The sequence below is a fragment of the Panthera leo genome, chromosome F2, assembly GCF_018350215.1.
Source record: "Panthera leo isolate Ple1 chromosome F2, P.leo_Ple1_pat1.1, whole genome shotgun sequence".
NCBI lineage: Eukaryota > Metazoa > Chordata > Mammalia > Carnivora > Felidae > Panthera > Panthera leo.
Window position 1 is genome coordinate 18,835,412 of NC_056695.1, and position 20,734 is coordinate 18,856,145.

Consider the following 20,734-nt stretch of genomic DNA (forward strand, 5'->3'; position numbering starts at 1 on the left):
TCTCTCTGCCTCTCTCTCTCTCTCTTTCTCTCTCTCTCAAAAATAAATAAACATTTAAAAAAACTGAGTATTTTTGATGAAGCAAGCCTAGAAAAAGTAATAACTAATTTCTGTGTTAAAAAAAAAGTAAGACTACACAAAGGAATGAAATAGCAACATGCAATAAAAGAAGACTATAAATGGCCAGCAAATACATGCAAATTGAAAATAAAAATACCAAAGGTTGAAATTTTAATAACATCAGTGTGAACAAGGATGTGGAAGAATGATCACAGATATTCTTTGGTACCTCCACTTGGGCCAAGTGTGTGGGTGACCTCATAAAGCATGAAAGTGGTAAATGCCAGCTTCTGGGTAGTGTTTACCTTGGGGAGGGAGAGTTTGGAAAAAGAGTGGGACTGGAGAAGGGTGAGCAACAGGGGCTCACCCATATCTGTAATATTTTATTTTTTTAAAAGGTGAAGCAAAAGTTCCAAGTACCAGGATCTGTTAAAGCATGGTGGTGCATACATGGGTTTTATAGTATTAGCCTACATATGTACCTGTGTAATTGCAATGAAAGGATACTCAGAACTTTCAGGAGAACATGAATGTTTATGCACGACAGTAAGGTTTATAAATAGCCAATCTTCTGGTAATGAGGCCAGTTGAAACCCAAAGTCTTTATCAAGGTCTATAAAGCCCTACAGAGTCTGCCCCTCTGACCTCTTTCAGTTGCTCATTCAGTCTAACCTAACTCCATCCCCATTGTGTGGTTTTGGACCTCACACAAGTCAGACTCGTTACCTCTTCTCATACCAGCAATACTCTTATATTATTGTTATCTCTTTCTGATACTGGGGAAAATCTAGAAAATTTAAAAATATCTCCATACATTTGATTTTGCTATTGATCCAATGCTGTTAGTAGATATTGACTCAACCAGCTAAATGGAACTGTATTTGCTTGGCCCTTGATGGATGTTCCTGTTTGCAGTGGTTCATGCCACCATAATTCAGTCATTGGATGCAAACACTGCATGGGGTCACTGGAGTCCCCATACTCCTGGCAGCATCATGTGCTCAGGAGCAACAGGTAGCTGTGGGATTTAGGCTGAGGCAGTAATTTTCCGTGGAGTCGTGTACTCTTTTCCACCATATTGCTTTTTCCACCAAGCACACTTGGGGAAAGGCATGGGAACATCTGACCAAGGTATCTCTTTGCGTTTCAGCTTTGAGGCACCATCTTTGTTCCAAGATGGTATGTGGAAATCTCCTAGGAGTTCAAAGTGAATTATAATGAATAACAACTAAGTTTGGATCTGGAACGGTTTTAAAATTTTTGTTATTGTTTGGATTTGTATGTGAGAGATGAATAAACTAATTCACAGTATGAATGAGCATAATTTTCATTTTGGAAGTTATTCTTAACGTTTTGTAGTTTAAAGTATAAAACTTGATTAATGCATGCTACTTTATCTTTAAAAGACAAAAACATCACTGCTAGCTACAGTGGGCATTGGAATGGCTGTGTATGTGTGTGTGTGCGTGTGCGTGTGTCTGTGTCTGCATGCACATGTGTGCATAGTGGGACTCTGGTCATTAAGTTCTCTCTCACTGATTTTTCCCACTACAACGCATGCATTTGATAATAATCTGCCAGTATTTTGAAGTTCTAAAAGGTGCTCCACAACATCACTCTAATCAGTTTTATTTCAGTATCTTGTTGGACAATCATTCTAATACTATGGAACTTATTTTGGTATGTCAATATTAAGCGCTCAAATCTTGAAAATAATTCCACCTCATCAAAAATAGATAGTAGATTAACTATAGCTTAAATGTATCCTGTCTTCATGGGTCATTTCCTTACAACTTCAGTTTAGTATTGAGCCAAGAGCTGAGCAAACGCAGCAATAATTCTTTGGAAATTGAGCTTAGTTATTGCAGGCCACTAGGATTCAACTTCATGTATTAGAATACTTGTTGCCATATTGCATTCTGGTGACAGAAAGAACAAGTGTATCCTCAAAGAGGGTCTAATTCCCAATTTGAGCATAGTTAGTGGGTGAAAGAATTCAACTCACTATTCTGTTTAAAATTATGGTTTTGAGTATTGCTTTTATAATCTTGCTCAGTAAGTGAAAACTAGATAATGTTCTCCAGTAGTCACAAGAAAATACATTTCTTCAGCTTTTTTTTTTTAATGTTTATTTATTTTTGAGACAGAGAGAGACAGAGCATGAACAGGGGAGGGGCAGAGAGAGAGGGAGACACAGAATCTGAAACAGGCTCCAGGCTCCGAGCAGTCAGCACAGAGCCTGACGCGGGGCTCGAACTCACGGACCGCGAGATCATGACCTGAGCCGAAGTCGGACGCTCAACCGACCGAGCCACCCAGGCACCCCCATTTCTTCAGCTTTTGTAATAATATTAATTATTGAAGTATTGAACGTGTTAACGAGCACTTACTCTGTGCTATGTACTGTTCTAAGCATTTTATTTGCATTCACTTATTTAATCTTCTAAGCAAGCTTGTGAAGTAGAAGCTAATGTCATCCCTAAATTACAGAAGAGGAAATGGAAGCACACACAAATTAAGTAATCTCTCTGAGGCCGTACGATACGTAATGGAGCTGGTGGTGGTGGCTTCAGTCATTTTTTCTGAATGGAAGATTATGGACTTTTTTTGCCATCCCACCCATCCTAGTTTCAACACTTATTTATTTATTCATTTGTCTTTAACAGGACGTCAGCGAAACTTGCATACCTTCATGCATTTTAATTTTTCTAACAATAAATGATCATTTATTGTTTGGATTCTTACAGGGCGTTCTACTTGGACAAGTCAAATTCACCACCTAACTCCACATCCAAAGCTGCCTATGTAGATAAGGTAAAAATAGATGATTGCATTTATTGATGCTTTGCCATTTACACACCTTGCTTTTTAAAAAATTTTCTGCTGTTGTCTTCAACAATTTGTTCTTAAACAAATTATAAATATTTGTAGTCTCCAACTCTGTTACTGCCACAATGAAAATATTTTAGACTATTCATTAAAAGTTAGAACAACTATGAATCATATGCCATCTAAAAGCATTTCTTCCTACTAAATGTGCTGGACTTTATGCCCATGACTTTTTTTTTTTTTCTGCAGCTAATGAGGCCTCTCAATGCTTTGGATGAACTTTATCGACTGGTAGCCTCGTTTATCAGATCCAAGCGCACGGCCGCCTGCGCAAACACAGCTTGCAGCGCCTCCGGGGTCGGTCTGCTGTCCGTGTCCTCGGAGCTGTGCAACAGGCTGGGGGCCTGCCACATCATCATGTGCAACAGCGGCGTGCACAGGTACGTGAACCACCCTGCCCTGCCTGCGGCTCTCATACTGAAGTTCGTTCGTAGGTTCTTATTTCTATTTCGGTTACGTGAAATTATAACTGGAAACATGCAAAGGACTCAGATGTATTTGGAATAAGATTTGGGAAATCAGGTCATTGTTACACAGTTTTTTCTGGCTTTAGTGATATTTTCAGTGACTGTTTATTCATATACATGAATGCAATCCCATTTTTATATCAATATATCATATCTGCCCAGATGCTCATCACCCTTGTGTTTATATTATGAGATTTATACTTTAGGTACAAAGTTGTGCACCAATTCTGTTCACTGTAGGAACTTGCCTGGTAGGAGCGGGCCACTAGCTAACCAAAACTTTTTTCACTACAGTTGATGGACATTCCACTCTTCAGTGGTTTGGGTTTCTGTACCCAGTGGTTGTGAGGTAGGCGCGGCCTTGGGGTTACTACTGTCTTCCTACTTTGGGCAAAATTAAGTCCAGGAGCCCATACAATATGCATTCCTGAAAATGGAAGGGAAGATTTTAGATGGGTCCAGTTCCAGTAGTTTGTCTTAGGCAACTGTGCTCAGTCTGGGGCAGCCAAGGTGGGTTGATGATCTCATACAGCTGTATCAGCTGCAAAATGTGGGTGGAAGACCCCATGTCAAGTCCTTCTCCATAACCACGTACTCCTCCTCTCTCATCTCGCCACCTTCACAAGGAGGTGAAACCGTGTAGTAAAAATAAGAATAAAGCAGAATTTGGTCCTCATTGTAATCTGACTGGGCAAATAGTGTCCTGTCACCTATCATAGTCTCTTCTTAGAACTGGGCCAGTTGGATTTTGAGGATGGTGGTATTGTTTAGTCAGATATACCTGGTACTTCATGTATGCAAAGGACTGCAGTGTTATGTCATAAAGTGGTGATGCTCATGTTAGAAACATAAATACAGCATGAACAGCCAATGACAAAAAATAATAAGGTATCATAAGAGAGCATAAGAAAAAATAACAAAAATAACAAACCTACATTGCAAGAAAATGTAAATGGCCTAGGAAAGTTACAGCTAAAAACTAAGATTCAGAAAGAAAACAGATCTTTGAGATGGGTAGACCTTTCCAGAGAAGGTGATATTTGAACTGGGTTCTGATGGGTCCAGGTGAAGGGTAGAAAGTGGGAGAAAGATGATCTGAGACAGCAGGTTCTCATCTGTGAAATTCCATTTCAGTTTGGTGTACCTGAAATTCTAGTTTTCAAGTCCTACACAGTGTATTCTTTCTTATGATGTATGGCAAGACCTTTTTCCTCTGAAAGGAGCATTATATTCCGTGGTTGACAGAATACACAGAATTTCCTCCTTTATTTGAATGGCTGTGTACTTTGTGCTCTATTGCAAGCTTTAATAAGCTTAATTGAAAATATCATCTGCAACCAAATGAATAAAATATTACTTCATAATTTGTTTACTAGCAGCAAAGTGATCTCTCCCTTCTGATCAACTCATGTTCACTCCTTCTGTTCCCATTTATTCATTCATTCATTTATGTATTCATTATTCATTCACTCGGTAAATATGCACTGAGCACCAGTTATGTGCCAGCACTGCTCTAGCTGCTGGGGATCTAGCATTGAAAAATTAAAGTTTCTACTCTCAAATAGTGTGCATTGTGTTGGGGGGAAACTGATGATTAAGCAAACGAATATGTAATGGGGTAGATGGAAAAAATAGAAAAAAGACAGGAGTCAGAGAGGTAGAAGGTGTGACAGGATGGAAAGGATGAGTAGTCCCATCCAACAAGGGATTTCATCAAAGATTTGTATGGAATGAAAGAATGATTTATGCAAATATCTCCAAGAAAGAGCATTCGCTCCTAGGGAGCAACAATGCAAATGTGAGAGCTCATGTGGGAGTGTGCATAATGTGTTCAAGAAACTGCACAGAGGGCCATGGTGGCCTCAACAAAGCGTCACCACCTTAGTTATTGATGTTCTTATGTTACCCTGGTGCAAGGTCATACGTAGTTGTTTGAGAACTTGATACACTATGACCCCAAAGGGGACACCTCAGACTTTGAAACTACAAGCCTATGTTACCTCCTCATTAATTTACTGAAAGTTAATTCAGTTAAATCTGCACTTAATCCTAGAATTATGACCAGGTTGTCCAAATTATTCTCTCTGCTATCCTGTGAGCAGTTTTAAAATTTGACTATTGTTACATGGGAGACATAGATTGATATCCCATAACTGTTTTATAAGTATCATATTCATTGATTGGGGTGTTAGGACCACAAGTAACACTGCAATTTCAAAGTGGTTTGACTTTTTCCATTTCTACTATTCAAAATAGATGTAGCTTTAGTTAGTTCATTTCAGAGTCATTTCCTGAGGTGTAGGCAAAAATACCCCATGACAAATGCTGATTTAAAGTTGAAACTATTTGAAAATGGTACAGCTTTATTTTCCTATTATGCAGAATACAATGGGAGTTTAACATTATCTTTTAATCTTTCAATGAAGGCTATGCTTACACTTTTCATGACAATAAAATGTACTAATTTATATTAGATTTGGAAATCTCACATAAAGACTGTTCTTAAATTAATTCTTTAGTATTATAATTCAAATGGCTAGAGAGAAACCCAAGCACATCCACACCTGCACTCAACCTTAAACATGGAGGTTTACCTTCAGGTTCTGACAAACAGGAGAAGTCCACAATGTGAAGCAGAATAAATGTCGCACCAACTATTTTTTTATCATTGACTTCTAAAATCGAGATGAGAAATGCACAGCAAGATGGTATCCACATCAGATAGTCAGTTTCCTGATTTTATTTACCAAATAGTAAAAGAATCTAAAGTCTTTTTAGAGTATTGAATTATACTTGAATTGTACTGCATATGTTTGATATTAAAGAGAAGAATGTAGGTTTTCAGAACGAAAAGGCAGATTTAATTAGCATTAATGTCTAGATGTTTTAATGCCAACCTGAATCGGATGGCAGAGCTGCATTCAACAGTGAATGCGAGATTAGCGGGAAGAGAATTCAGAATGAATTATTAAAATCTTCTCATAGCGTTTAGCCTGGCTTTGTTTTTATTAAATTCTTTTCGCTAGGGTAATCCTTTGTGTGTATTACAATTCTACTGATGAACTTGCCTGCCCACACTCAACTATTCACTCATGTCAGTTCTCTTCATTGCTACTGAATGGTGAGAGAAGAATAGGACTGTCTCTTCTTAAAAGCAGGTGTTTGCCTTTTAATCAATATCGACTGATGTTAAAAGGTAGTTTCATAAGTGAAAATGTTTTATAATTTCCTATCCTGATCAGCCTTTTTTCATTTTCACTTTGCATTCATCCGTTGCAACTTCCATCTAACAGCACACAATTGGAACATAGTTGTATTGGTCCATATAGCTTAACAATCTGCTTTATGCTCATAACAACTGTATCTGTGTCTTCAAAACGTATGCATAGACTTTTTCATTATCACTTTTATTTGTCACATAGGTAGTCCAGCCAGTTGCTCTCCCAGAGTTTACTAAACGATTAGTTGAGTGGTTTATCTTCTCGTCTATTGTGCATAATGCCTACAGGGAGGCTTCTTTCATTATGTAGCTGTTCAGATTTCAATTTGATCTCCCAGTACATTAAAAGAAAACAAAAATATCCTCCGGATGGAATTACTGTGGCAAGTTTAAACCTATGTGGTCAGTATATTATTGTTTAAGTTCTCAAAAGGATCGTGCTTGTGTATAACACAGCCAGAAGGTTAGTTGTGTGGCACTTTGACCTCTTCCTGGTCTTGGGAGAGATCGAATCCAGGTATCTACTGTGCTTCTCTGCTAGATATGCAATGATATTTCAGTAGTGCCTCAGTTTATACTTCTTTGATTAACAAATACAAACATGTGAATTGAGTATTTTTTGAATTTCCTTTTCTACAAAGATTCATACAAAGACTGTGTATATATCTACTTTATAGGCAAATTGTTTTTTGCCACATTGAACATTTTTGCAGTATTGAATCGGCCCTATGACTTTTAATGTCCTCTTTTGTACTCATACCAGTCAGCTGTTGCAGGCAATCCAAAAGCATGCTACAGGGGACCTGAATTTCCCCTCTATTTCTTACTGCAGCATCCTTCCATTAAATGCAATGTTTCATTTTGTTGTGGTTCTTTATCCCCCCCCCCCCACAGCCCCCACTTAACAGCCAACTGTTTTTCTTGAACCAGTATAAATCAGTGTGCTGCAAATGTTATAAAACCTGAATCATGAGTCTTACTGTGTCCAAAAGCAAAGGTGTCATTTTCTTCCCACTACATTAGCTTCTGCTTGCCTTGCCGGTGGGAACAAGTGGGTGGAAATTTCCAGAGGCTACCTGAAACGATTTGTCAAAGAAATTTCTAATGAGGGCAGGAAATCTGGGATCACAGTTTTTCCCTCTAAGGACTTGTTCCAAAGAGTTTTTGTCCGCTTAGTCTCAGTATTTTTTAATAATTGGTTTTCAGTGGTGTCAGAACCCTGGTATGGCCCTGCAGGAAAGTGCGTGATTTGAGCACAGGCCTCATGTCTAACTCCCCTTTGAGCCCAAACCTTGGAGATCTGTACACATAAATTACGTTTTATCTTCATGCTTTGTTGTGAGGATGAGTCTCTTACAGGAAACAAAACCTTGCATTTTTTTTTAAAGATTTCTTTAATTTTTTTTTTTTTTTATTTTGAGAGACAGAGTGTGCATGCAAGTGGGGGAGGGGTAGAAGGAGAGGGAGAGAGAGGGAGAATCCCAAGCAGGCTCCATGCTGTCAGCACAGAGCCTGCCACGGAGCTCGAACACCTAAACCAAGAGATCATGACCTGAGCTGAAACCAGGAGTCAGACACTTAACCAACTGAGCTACTTGGGCTCCCGAAGGGCTTGCATTTTTAAGTAACAAACCTCGGGTTCACTCATTGATTGGAGGCTGTGAGCAGCACGACCAAGAGGGGCTCAATGCATCAGAGATTCACTGGCACCCAGCATCAGTCAATGTCTTGTGTTCTGGTTAGAACCCTGCATAGGTATAAGAAGGAAATAGTCTGTGGCAAAGGCCCACCTGTTTTTGTTATTTAAAAACATATTGAAAAACATCAAGCTGGCTACCATCTATGTATTATGGTGGTAAATTTCTTTTTTTTTTTAGTACATTGTAGAAATTAGTTTTAACATATATAAAGTTTTAGGAAATAGAAGACCATATGTATTTGAATCTTCTAACTTAAGAGGGGTTTATTCCCAAGATGTGTTCCTTAGTTGGTTATTTGGAAATATAAGACATATTTTCACATTTGACGGTAATACCAATGGTGTTTGAATCTTCAAATTCAGCCCTCTCTCTCTTCCCCTTCCCTGACAAGCACTTATATAATCTATAATGTGACCATGGTATAGGACCCAAAGTATGATTATAAACATTTTTTAGGGAAACGAAAGCCAGGGGGCACCTGGGTGGTTCAGGAGGTTAAGCATCCCACTCTTGAGCTCAGTCCAGGTTCCACATTGGGCTCCACACTGGTCATGGACCCTACTTAAAAAAAAAAAAAAAAAAAAAAAAAGGAAAGCCAGGAGATAAAAAAAATAAAAGCACTGAAGACAACTATGTATTACTAGTTTGGGTAATGGAACGGTTTTTTTAAAAAATGTAGACGAACATGTAATGACTCTTGGTTCATATAAACAATTAAAAAAAACTTCTTCAGGTAAATATCAATTAGCAATTTTAGAAACCACTTTTGTTCGAACTTTGAAGGACTGTGTTAGCACTATTTTATTCTGTCATAACCATGACATTAAAGGACAAATTGACAAATAGGCCCAGCTAGAGGAAGGCAGAATCTTATAAAAGTGGACCATTCAAGGTAACCTGACATAGGTAATCAGAGTCCTAATAGGGCGGATGATAAAGCTACATCGTTTTCCGTTGCGCACTAAAAACATCAAGTAAGAGGAGTAGATTTACTCTGGGGACTTCCATATGTAAGTTAGATTCTATGTATGAGACAGAAAAAATAAATTACCATACTAAGCAAATGAAGGTTTCAAATATATCCCTTTATCTTTTGTTCAAAAATGACTTGAGAGATTGAATAACAAGATTAGTGGGAATACTTGATTTTCAAATCTCCAGAAAGACGGCTACATAGAACACAAGAAACATTTCTGCTAGCTCATGATCTCAGAATACCATACTTTCCCAACAGAAAATTCTAAAATTATGTTCTGTAAGAATCTGAAGCATGTGAGTCTAAAACACTACTTTTATATAAGGGCAGTAGTAGCAAGGACAGAAATGACATTTAAAATTGCCATTAAATTTTGCTGCAGTTATGATTATTTTTATTTGACATTATTTTCTAATAATAATATGGTTATTATTCTTTGATATAATTTGATTATATCGATGCAACTGTTCTCATTTGTTTGAACTCTAATAAAATCAATGAATCAAAACAATGAAACAAAAACAAATGTGAAAATTTAAAATTGTGCTATAATCCTTAGAAGAGAAAAAATAAAATTCTATTATAATAGGGTTCTGGGAGAAAGACAAAGTATATCCTACTCATGATAGGATAGAAGTATAAATCTTAATAACTCTGCCAAACTTCTAAGGGCAGAGAATAGAACGATGGTTACCATGGGCTGGCAGGAAGAGAAAATGGGGAGACATTGGTCAAGGGATACAAAGTTTCAATTATACTAAGTTTTAGTGAGTTCTGGAGATCTAATATGCAACAGTGTGACTGTAGTTAACAATACTGTTTGTATACTTGGACATTTGCCAGGAGGGTAGATCTTAAGTGATTTCACCACCAAAAAAAGAAAAGAAGGAAGAGAAAGGAAAGAAAGAAAGAAAAAGAAAATGTTTAACTGTGGGGGTTGATAGATAGGTTAATCAACTTGATTGTGATGAATACTTCAAAATGTGTGTATATAAATATATAAAATCAAACTATATACCTTAATTTTTAATTAATTTTTAATTTTCAATTATACCTCAGTAAAACTTGGGGAGGGGAAGCAAATCGAGAATTTCAAAGTATGTGGAATTGTAAAATAGGCAAATAAAACTCCACAATTCACCCTAATTTTTAAAACCAGGTAAATAATATAGGTATTTTTTCTTAAAACTATGAGAAATCAAACATTTCAAACATGATAGAAGTTTCATTCTTTTACTTTTCTTTCACTATCTATGAACAATAGATAGATAATATTAAATTATTCTGTAATTTTAAAATGTCCATTGTTTTCTTCAAATTAGATTACTCTGAAAGAAGAAGACAGTAATTATGAGAGTGAGTTATTGCAGTGGTTTCTAGTTCTGACCTCCAGTTATCACATGATGTTGACCAGACAAGCCTTACTTTCAGTACATAAAAAAGCGAGAGCTTATGCATGATTGCCTTTCATCATTAAAATTGGAAAAGTCTCAGTAATCACAATACATTAAACATATCTTAATAAAAAATAATCTAGAAGAGTAGTTTCTAAAAATTATTTTTAATAATAAGCTCTACACCGAACACGGGGCTTGAACTCACAACCCCAAGATCAAGAGTCACATGCTGTACCAACTGAGCCAGCTAGGCATCCCAATAAAAATACTCTGAATACATAATTATTAGTTACATTTCATTAGTATTTGCCAAACCCAGTTTCACTAATTGACCATATTATTAAAATTTATATATTTGTGTTACAAAATTGTATTTGTATGTAGCTATTTAAAAATGATAAATACAGAATCTACTATAAAAACATCAAAAGGGCAGGATTCTTCAAATTTTATTTTAATAAAATGAAGTTATTGTTTTTCCTACACCTGCAAAATTCTATTAAAAGCAAAATCAAATGCCACTTTCTGGGATGTGTTCCTGAAGGCTTCATGGTTAGTGATTTTCTAACCACTCTCATAAATGTCATAAGCCAAATTTTCTATCCCTCCAGAGGAGGGAAGAAATATGGGTGTCTCTTCTATATGAACCTAGAGCAGAAGAGCAGGTGACATGGAGAAAGGTTGACAGAAGGAAGTAGCAATTTCTGCCTTTATGATGCTAATCTTAAATTGGTAGTAGGTCATTTGACATAGTCTGGAAGAAGACAGAGGTGTTAGATTGCAATCCTGTTAAGCAGGAAGGGTGTATGTAACACCTGTTTTAGGTTTTGAAGCATGAATAGTGGTTGGCAGGTGATGGAAATGAAGAATGGTTCTGTGGAATGCAGTCAGATGAAAATACAACACTGAGGTGTGAAATAGCACCCTACCTGGAGACAGTCAACATAAAGAGTTCCCTGCTTCCTGGCAATGAAGAGAGAGGGAAGCGTGGCAGAGAGATGAGGTCAGAAGAGAGATGGGCATTGGAGAATGGAAGGCTCTAACTGCTAAGTTAAGGATTTGGGACTCCCTCCTGGGGACCCCATGCAGCCAGTGAAGGGTTTTCAGCCTGAGTGGCTCAGTCAGTTAAGCGCCTGACTCTTGACTTTGGCTCAGGTCATGATCTCACGGTTCGTGAGTTCGAGCCCTGCATCAAGATCTCCGTAGACAGTGTGGAGCCTGCTTAGGATTCTGTCTCCCTCTCTCTCTGCCCCTACCCCGATTGCTCTCTTTCTCTCTCTCTCAAAATAAATAAAACTGAACTTAAAAAAAGAAGAATCTGATTAGATGTATTTTTTTTAAGATGGCTCTCATGATCTGTGATAGAATGAGAATGGAGGTAGAGAGACACCTAGGACTTCACAATGTACAGGAAGAGATGAGGAGACCCCCAATTCAAGGTATTAACACAGAGGGTGGAAGGGAAAGGGTAGATGTGAATGGTATGAAATGGAAATAGCAAAACTAGAAGTTCGGTGAGAAATAGAGCTGGGGGGCGGCGGGGGGAGATCTTGATGATTGGAGCCATCCAGTTTGGGAAGTAGCGTGGAGGGGGCTGCCATGGGGGAAATGTACATATTTTTTTTAGGGGATTATGGAGAAGGACTGTTATGTGTTGAGTTTTAGATGTCCATGGTATCTTATATGGGGATGTTCTTTGACAGATTTGTAGTTAGCAAGAACTAAAGGGGTGTGTGTGTGGGTGTGTGTGTGTGTGTGTGTGTGTGTATAAAGAAATACAACATAGAGGTGCCTGGGTGACTCAGTTGGTTAAGCATCTGACTCTTGATTTTGGCTCAGGTCATGATCTCAGGGTGATGAGATCGAGTCCTGCTTGAGATAATCTCTCTTTCTGTCCATCTGCCCCCTCCCCTGCTCACATGCTCTTTCTCTCTAAAATAAAAAAAAAAAATTTTTTTAAATAAAAAACAGGTATAATGCAAATGGGTATATACATACACACACAGATGGCAAAGAGGCTATGGAAAAACAGGTAGGGTGATTCGTGAGTACAGGAAGATTGGAGAAGGAAATCACATCAGAGAAGGCTTCACATAGATATAGTTGAGTTAGGTTTAAAACATTACTAAGAATTTTCTGGGAATATACTTCAGGTATTAGGAACAGGGGATGGGTATTCTAGGAAAAAGCACAGAGGTATGAGAAAAGAGTAATCAGTCGCCAATCACAAACAATGAGAAATGATCACTTGGGAACACATTTGGAGTGTTAATATTCCCTAGTTCTCCACCTCCCCATCCTCTGTGAGCCCTGAATCAGAGGAGCAACATAGGAGGAGCCTCAGAATAAAACACTGAAGGATCTACTAGAAAGGTATGAAAAATACTGAAACAAAGCTCTATTCAGTGTCCTGGGTAAACAGATCAAAGAGGAAACAGTTATGGTACAGTGTCAAAGAACTGGGGAGAGAGCTGAAAATCACAAGCTGAACACCACACCCTGAGGTGTTGATGTCCTCAAAGAATCTCTGGAATCGGGACAAAAGGCAGATAGCAAAGTAGAGAAGATGGGAATAGGGAGGTAGCATTGAAGAACTTTGGGCAGCTGGGAAAGGTACCTGACGTATTCAGTCAAATCCCCAAAACAAAACAGAAATGAGATAAATAGGCGAAAGAGTCTGGGCTGAAAATCTAAAATGCAGAAAAGCAGATTCAACCCTGGTGGCTATGGTAATTAAGGTCGTAACTTACACACAGATGTTTCATATTCATACACATTTTTAGCATAGCAAATACAACCTTACGTGCCTAAGCGCTCATTCCCCATCCCCACAATTGCCTCTGTACTGACCTCAGCGGTGAAAAACCACATCAAAGAAAAACACACCTTAGCAGGCTTGACTAGAAAGGTATGAAGGATATGTACTATTTTGCCTGGCAGTTGATTTTTAAGCCTAGGCTTAAAGATACATGCTGAGAACTTTGAGAAAATGTATTGAAAGTTGCAATAGAAAGTCCCATTATCTTTAATGGGACTTTCATGGCTAATTCCCTGTGCAGCGCTGAAAATGTGCCCCTTAGACTTGATTGCTTTTTTGCCTTAAGATATATGGAGTTCGTGGAGTATTCAATTTGGCTGTGCTTCTGCTGCCAGGATCTCGCTCTAGCTGTTGCCCATCACTTCTGCATTCTGTTCGGTTGTTTTCCGCCATGCACCCCTCTGCCTGCCGTCTCTTTGCCTTCTTTTCAAATACTCATTAACCCCTTGTCTTTCAGCTCTCAGACTATGACACACAGGAGCCCAGTATGGTCATGGGAAGATTTCATCAGTCCTCTCTGTTTGACCAGAGTCATACAGTAATTTTGAAAGCATCGATAGACATCCAGAGGGTATCCCTATAAAACACACTGGAAATTTGCCTGAAAGATTACTGGCTTTTGGATTAGAGCTATTATCGGACTGCCATTTACATTTTCTTAAAGGGAGAGTGTAAATGTGTAGTATTATACATGCATATATATGATGAGTGAATCCTGTAGTATTGAAAACAAAAATCGGTTTGCCCTTTTTTGACGTAAATGTATTTATGTGTTTCATTGCAAAAAACGCCTTCTCTCTTCAGGGGAACAAGGACATAGGTGTTAGGTTTTGGAAACCCCTGTTGACTTGTGGCAGTTTTCTCAAGCTTTTCATTTGTCACAAACACTTTGCTAAGGGTGACCAAAGTGGGAAAGATTCATAGGTTAGCAGGGGGCCTTTCCATATTAATTTTTCAGAGGCTGCCTGGGTGGAACTGTAGCAGCCAACTGGGGATTGCTCAGTGTTTAACGTACTGCATTAGCCCTCAGGTGTACAATTCTTCCTCAGTGCAAGGTAATAAAAGGGAGCAGGGGAAAGAAACCACGTTAAACGATTAGTTGCTTCATTCAGGTGCTTCATCCTGGTTGTCAATAGACTTCACAGTAGTGCTCTGTGCTCAGTAGTTAAAAGTAATTAGAAGCCAGAATAAATGAGATCACCGCGGGAAGGAATAGCTTTACACAGAACAGTGCGTTTTATGTAGAAAAGTACGAATCTGTAGTAGAGAAGGACTGCCATCTCCCTTCAATTTATTTTTGCTACTTGATTGCTTTACAATCGATGTATTTCCTTAGCGTGCTTCAAATCTAGATCCTTTTTAATCGTGAATGCATTTTTGTATGATGGGGTCTACATTCATAGTAAGTAGTGTGGGCTGGCTAAATTAATCTCTACCAACACAATGCATTTAAAGTATAAATGTTGAGACCAAGATCGTGATTGTTGAAGTATGGATGTGGGGAGCTGGAACTTTCTAAATGCAGTAATCCACGTGATGTGATTTTGGTAACATGGAAAGAGCCCTGGACTTTGAATCCAAAAAAACTGGTTTTGAATCCTATTACTTATTTACTGTGTGACCGTGATTACATCACCCGGTCTCTCAGAGACTTATTGGTGAAGTGGGAATAATAATTTCTTTCTGAAAAAGATAGCAGAAGGAATCAATGAGCAATGTATGTGAAAGCATCTACCGCAAGACCTGGCATTGGTGAACACTGAGTTTCTTCTATCTTAATCTGTGTTTCTGATAGTGAATCCACCTTCCCATTGCAGAGTTCGAAATATGAAATGCATCTGTTTTAAAATAACTAGATCAAAAATTGAGCACTATTTCCTGAATTCGCCCATTCTGTTCCATCCTTATTTGCATTGCCTTTTGTTGGATCCCCTTTCCCACCCCCACGAACCCCCTCCCCACATGTGGATTGCTGCAGCAAAGCTCCTGGTCTTTCCATCCAGTCTTGTCATTCCTCTATTTTCCACACCCGCTTCCAAGGCAGTACCTTTGTTTTGTCTCGTTTTTCAGATTAATCTTTTCTAGATTAGAAATCTACTCATGTTACTCTTCTGCTTAAAATACATCACTGAGGGGGTGCCTGGGTGGCTCAGTCAGTTAAGTGTCCGACTTCGGCTCATGATCTCACAGTTCATGGGTTCAAGCCTTGCGTCCGGCTCTGTGCTGACAGCTCAGAACCTGGAGCCTGCTTCGGATTCTGTGTCTCCTTCTCTCTCTGTCTCTCTCCCCACTCATTCTCTCTCTCTCTCTCTCTCTCTCTCTCAAAAAATGAATAAAAATGTTAAAAAATATTAAATACAAAATAAATAAATAAATAAACAAACAAACAAATAAATAAATAAATAAATAAATAAATAAATAAATAAAATAACTAGATCAGGGGCGCCCAGGCGGCTCATTTGGTTAAGTGTCCAACTTCAGATCAGGTCATGATCTCGGGGTTCGTGGGTTTGAGTCCCGCGTCCAACTCTGTGCTGACAGCTTAGGACCTGGAGCCTGCTTCAGAGTCTGTCTCTGCCTCTCTGCCCCTCCCCTGCTCACACTGTGTCTTCTGCCCCTCCCCTACTAACATTCTCTCTCTCTCAAAAATAAATAAACATTAAAAAAATTTTAAATAGCTAGATCATGCCTACTAAAATAGGGGAGACCTTGCAAGAACTATTTCAAACATTATAGTTAGATGTGAAGTAGATTTTAAATGTTCTCACCACAAAAAAAGAAATGGTGGGGCACCTGGGTGGCTCAGTTGGTTAAGCATCCGACTCTTAATTTCGGCTCAGGTGATGGATCTCACAGTTCATGGGTTCCAGCCCCACATCAGTCTGTGTGCTGACAGCGTGGAGCCTGCTTAGGATTCTCTCTTCCTCTCTCTCTGTCTCTCTGTCTCTCTCTCTCTCTCTCTCTCTCTGCCCCTCCCCTACTTGCACTTGCTCACGTGTGCTCTCTCTCTCTCAAAAAGTAAAGAAATAAACATTTTGGAAAAAAAAGAAATGGTAATTTTGTGGGGCAATGCAGGTGTTAGCTAACCCTATGGTGGTAATCATTTTGTCACATATAAATGTATAAATGAACATGTTGTACACCTTCAACTTGCAGAATGTTATATGCCAATTATATGTCAACAAAACTAGGAAAAAAATCACAGTAATGAGTCATGATAGGATGAAAGAGGGGTGTGAAAACTACAAGAGTTAACTCCTCTGAACTGTGAGAAATAGAATACACAAAACACTGGACCCTATTAGAGCTTATTTTTAGAATCCTCCTTTGGTAGCTTGTAGAAAGTCACTCAAGAGCAGCAGAACAGAATCCCCTTGAAATCAAGGACAGGAAGTTTTCTTTCCTGGCCTCAAAAACCAAGAGTATGGGTTAGAATAGACACAGATATTTAGGACTTGAAAAGAATCAGATGCCGACACTTGTTTATTCATGCATTCATTGAAGGGAAAAAAGAAAGGACGGAGCACTGTTGTGTGGCCCACACCGTGCTCTCCCAAACCAGAGAGGTAAGAGGGTCACAGCGCTTACAATCTGAGATCTTGACAAGGGACCCACATTGGAAGCCAGGCAGCCATACTATGGAGCATGAGTATACTTTAGTAATGACAATAGGAGAAAGATGGTCAGAGGATTGACTTTTTAAAGGAAATGTCTCAAGGAATAGGTTTATCACTTTCAAAGTGCAATAGAGAGGAAGAATATATAACATGTCATGTTGACAGTGAAAACGGATTTTGTTAGGGTTTCAAATGTTTTCTTCAGAACCCAGAAAATATTGGCAAATGATAACTGGACAATTGTGATGAGGGAATAATTACTAGTTAATGAATTAATATAAGAATAATTAATCAGAATATTATGATATATATTTTCCAAATATTACCAAAACTCAGCCAGAGTTGTTAATCAGAAGACCTGGTGTGAACAGTGATTGAACCCAGAGAACGGGAAGTACAAGCCATTGTTGAAGAAAGAAAAGCCATGTGCCATTTATAAGCCACAAGGAAGGAAATCTGATTGTATTTTTACCAGTGTTTATTGTCCTTATAATGCATTTATTACTTCATCAAATATATTTTATCAGTGATTACTTCCTGAACAAACACATAGATGGCATACAACACATACAATACATGGAACAAATGCAGAATATAAAGAAATGAATCTTTTAGGAGTGTACATATAAGACCTTTGGCACACATTAAGAATTCATGTCAGTTTTTTCAGTAAGTCTATACGGAATGCTTACTGAGTCCTGGGAAGTATGTAAGGTCTAGGAAGGCTACAGTCAGTTCAGACACCAGTCCAGCCTAGTGATGGTGGTAGTGGTAACAGTATTAATATCAGTGAAAATTGCCAACATTTGTTAAGAATATACCACATGCTATCCCCTGTGTTAAGTACTAAATGTGAATTATTTCACGTAATCCTGGGAACAACACACTGAGGTGCATTTATCATTGAACTCAATTTACAGATGAGGAAAAAGAGTTTCAGGAGCTTCAGCAACTTGCCCAAGTTCACATAGTTATTAACAAAATCCAAGATCCAACTCAGGAAGTTTACCTGCAATGCCTGTGTTCTTTAACCCTACACTTTTCACACAAGTATGATACAGCATGATAAGAGGTATGATGTGTGACCTTAAACAAGCATTATGAGATCCCATACGTGAGGGAGCAGCACATGAGAAACAAAAGAGGGAGTGATTTCAGAGAACTGTACACAGTAGAGTGGAAGAATGAAGACGGAAAACCAGGGACCGTATTGTGCACATTTTGTGTTGCACGTTAAGAAGTGGGAAGCCATTTGATGTTTTGCGCTTTGATCTGCATTTTTAAATGATCACCTTTGCTATGGGGCAAAAACAGTGGGAAGAGGCAAGACTAGGAGAGTCAGAGTGAGGTTGCACCAAAATAGGCAAGAGATATTAGCAGCGTACCTAAAGAGGAGAGATTTATGACACAGTAAGAAATAGGAAATTAAATAAGCATGAAAGGTACTAGAGTTAGGTATGTTAACATGTGGAACTGCACAGTCCATTCATCCCTTATAATGAATGAGTTTAGTTTGATGGCTTGGGGCTTGTAACATTTCTCAGTCCGGAGGTGAAACAGTGGGCAAATGACAGATAACTAGACAAACATTTTAGGGAAGTGGTGATTTTAATATTAACCCACAATCTGGGAAGGTTTTATGAAAATGGGAACATTAAAGATACTAAAATGTAATTTCATAATAATACTTTAAGGAATTAGATCATTTCTACATCTTATTTCTTCTAAGTGCTTTCTTTTTTTTTAATATGAAATTTATTGTCAAGTTGGTTTCCATACAACACCCAGTGCTCATCCCAACAGGTGCCCTCCTCAATGTCCATCATCCACTTTCCCCTCCCTCCCACCCCCCATCAACCCTCAGTTTGTTCTCAGTTTTTAAGAGTCTCTTATGTTTTGGCTCCAAACCACTTTCTTATCAGGGCCGATATCAATGAGAGAACCTCTAACTCATCTATTTCCTACCACTGCTTGTTTTGTGACAGCTGAATAAGATGGGAACATGAGAAAAGCACAAAGAAGAGCTAAAAGCACTCGGAAACTGAGCAGAATCGTTTGTATTTTTTCCAACAAGGAGAAATGTATCTTTAGTTCAAAGATTGTTGCAACTAATCTGCCTCAGGCCGCCCGGGACAGAAGTTCAGATGATGCCGTGGAGTGCATCAAATCAGGCAGTCGCAGAACCTTCCATCTGTCATAAAAAGCTTCTGTGTATAAAAGAGTGGTGTGCAAATAGCAGAAGTGGCTGCTGCTGCTCCAGCTTATTTCACCTCCTTTGTTCTCTTGGGATTGAAATAGTCATTATTTCTCTGCAAATTTCGAATGCTGCCCAGGTAGTCAGCTTAGTGAAGTATCACAGAAAACCACAGCTGATTAGAGTCCTAATAACTTGTTTGTGACAGTCCCTTGAACAAGGATAATGGGCCTGGCTTTTAATTAAAGGAGAACAAAAGAAGACATTTATAGAAAAGGGGGAAATTATTTCACGTTTTCAAATCTAAATCTGTAATACTCTAAATAGACATTCCTATAACCGTAAGAAAGCCCTATAACTCATGTGAAGAATATTATCAAAATGATAGGTTCCTTAGGATGTCCTTATAGATAGACTCTGAGTGATGCATTTGCACCAAGGGAATTTTCTCCCTCTTGTCTCCAAGACTAAAGGCAGCATCATATTTATAAAGGAGGGTGAAAATGAGGCAATACACCTGGAAGTCCCAAGCTAAAAGAACAAAATCAGACTCTGATTATTATGTAGAATTGTACATTGGGACAAAACTCACTGATTTCAGAATTGTTAAATATTTATTTCTTCTTTTTTTCTTTCTTTTTTTTTTTTTAATGTTTATCTTTGAGAGAGAGTGAGAGAGAGACAGAGCATGAGCAGGGGAGGGGCAGAGAAGGAGGGAGACACAGAATCTGAGGCAGGTTCCAGGCTCTGGGCTGTCAGCACAGAGCTCAACGCGGGGTTCAAACTAACAAACCATGAGATCATGACCTGAGATGAAGTCGGATGTTTAACCAACTGAGCCACCCGGGTGCCCCCATCCTGTTTTTCTAACAAGAAATTATTCTGCTAATTATACTGCATGAGCACAAAAAAAGATAACATAGTTATCCAAATGCCTCAATTCTATTACTTTTGCACAAAATAGTTAAAATCACTGTTCAAGTAGCTTTTGAAGTCACAATGTGAATCTCTAAATCCAGTGACTCTGGTGGGTTTTGTATGGGGGTAGTTTTCAGTTATAATTAAGTATGTAACACTATTGAGGAGTACAATAGAAATTTTCAAAGTAATTACGTTTGGCCTCAGTTTTAAAAATATGGGGAAATAAAAACACACTGACCCTTGCATTTCCCGTTGTAATGTTTTTCACTTCATCGTCTACATCGTGGTAGTTTATGGCAAATTGTGGTGACTGCAGATCCAGAGCTCTTCATCACATTAGTGTTGCATGTATTTTATTTGTGTCAGAATCTGAATGACCCTTCTCCACTAGTAATAGGGAAGGTTGGGGTCACCCCCAAGAGAGAGCATCATAATGATCAGATTCCTGACTGTGAGCTAAGAGTCAGCAAATAAA

General features: G+C 38.5%; 1 protein-coding gene across 1 annotated transcript in view; it reads left to right on the forward strand.

Moving 5' to 3' along the window:
• PREX2 (phosphatidylinositol-3,4,5-trisphosphate dependent Rac exchange factor 2) overlaps positions 1-20,734 on the forward strand; it is a 287,036-nt gene that overhangs the window by 244,399 nt on the left and 21,903 nt on the right. Inside the window, exons 36-37 of the mRNA XM_042923563.1 lie at positions 2,808-2,874; positions 3,139-3,329. Of these exons, the coding sequence (XP_042779497.1) occupies positions 2,808-2,874; positions 3,139-3,329 (258 nt within the window). The remainder of the gene's footprint in view (positions 1-2,807; positions 2,875-3,138; positions 3,330-20,734) is intronic.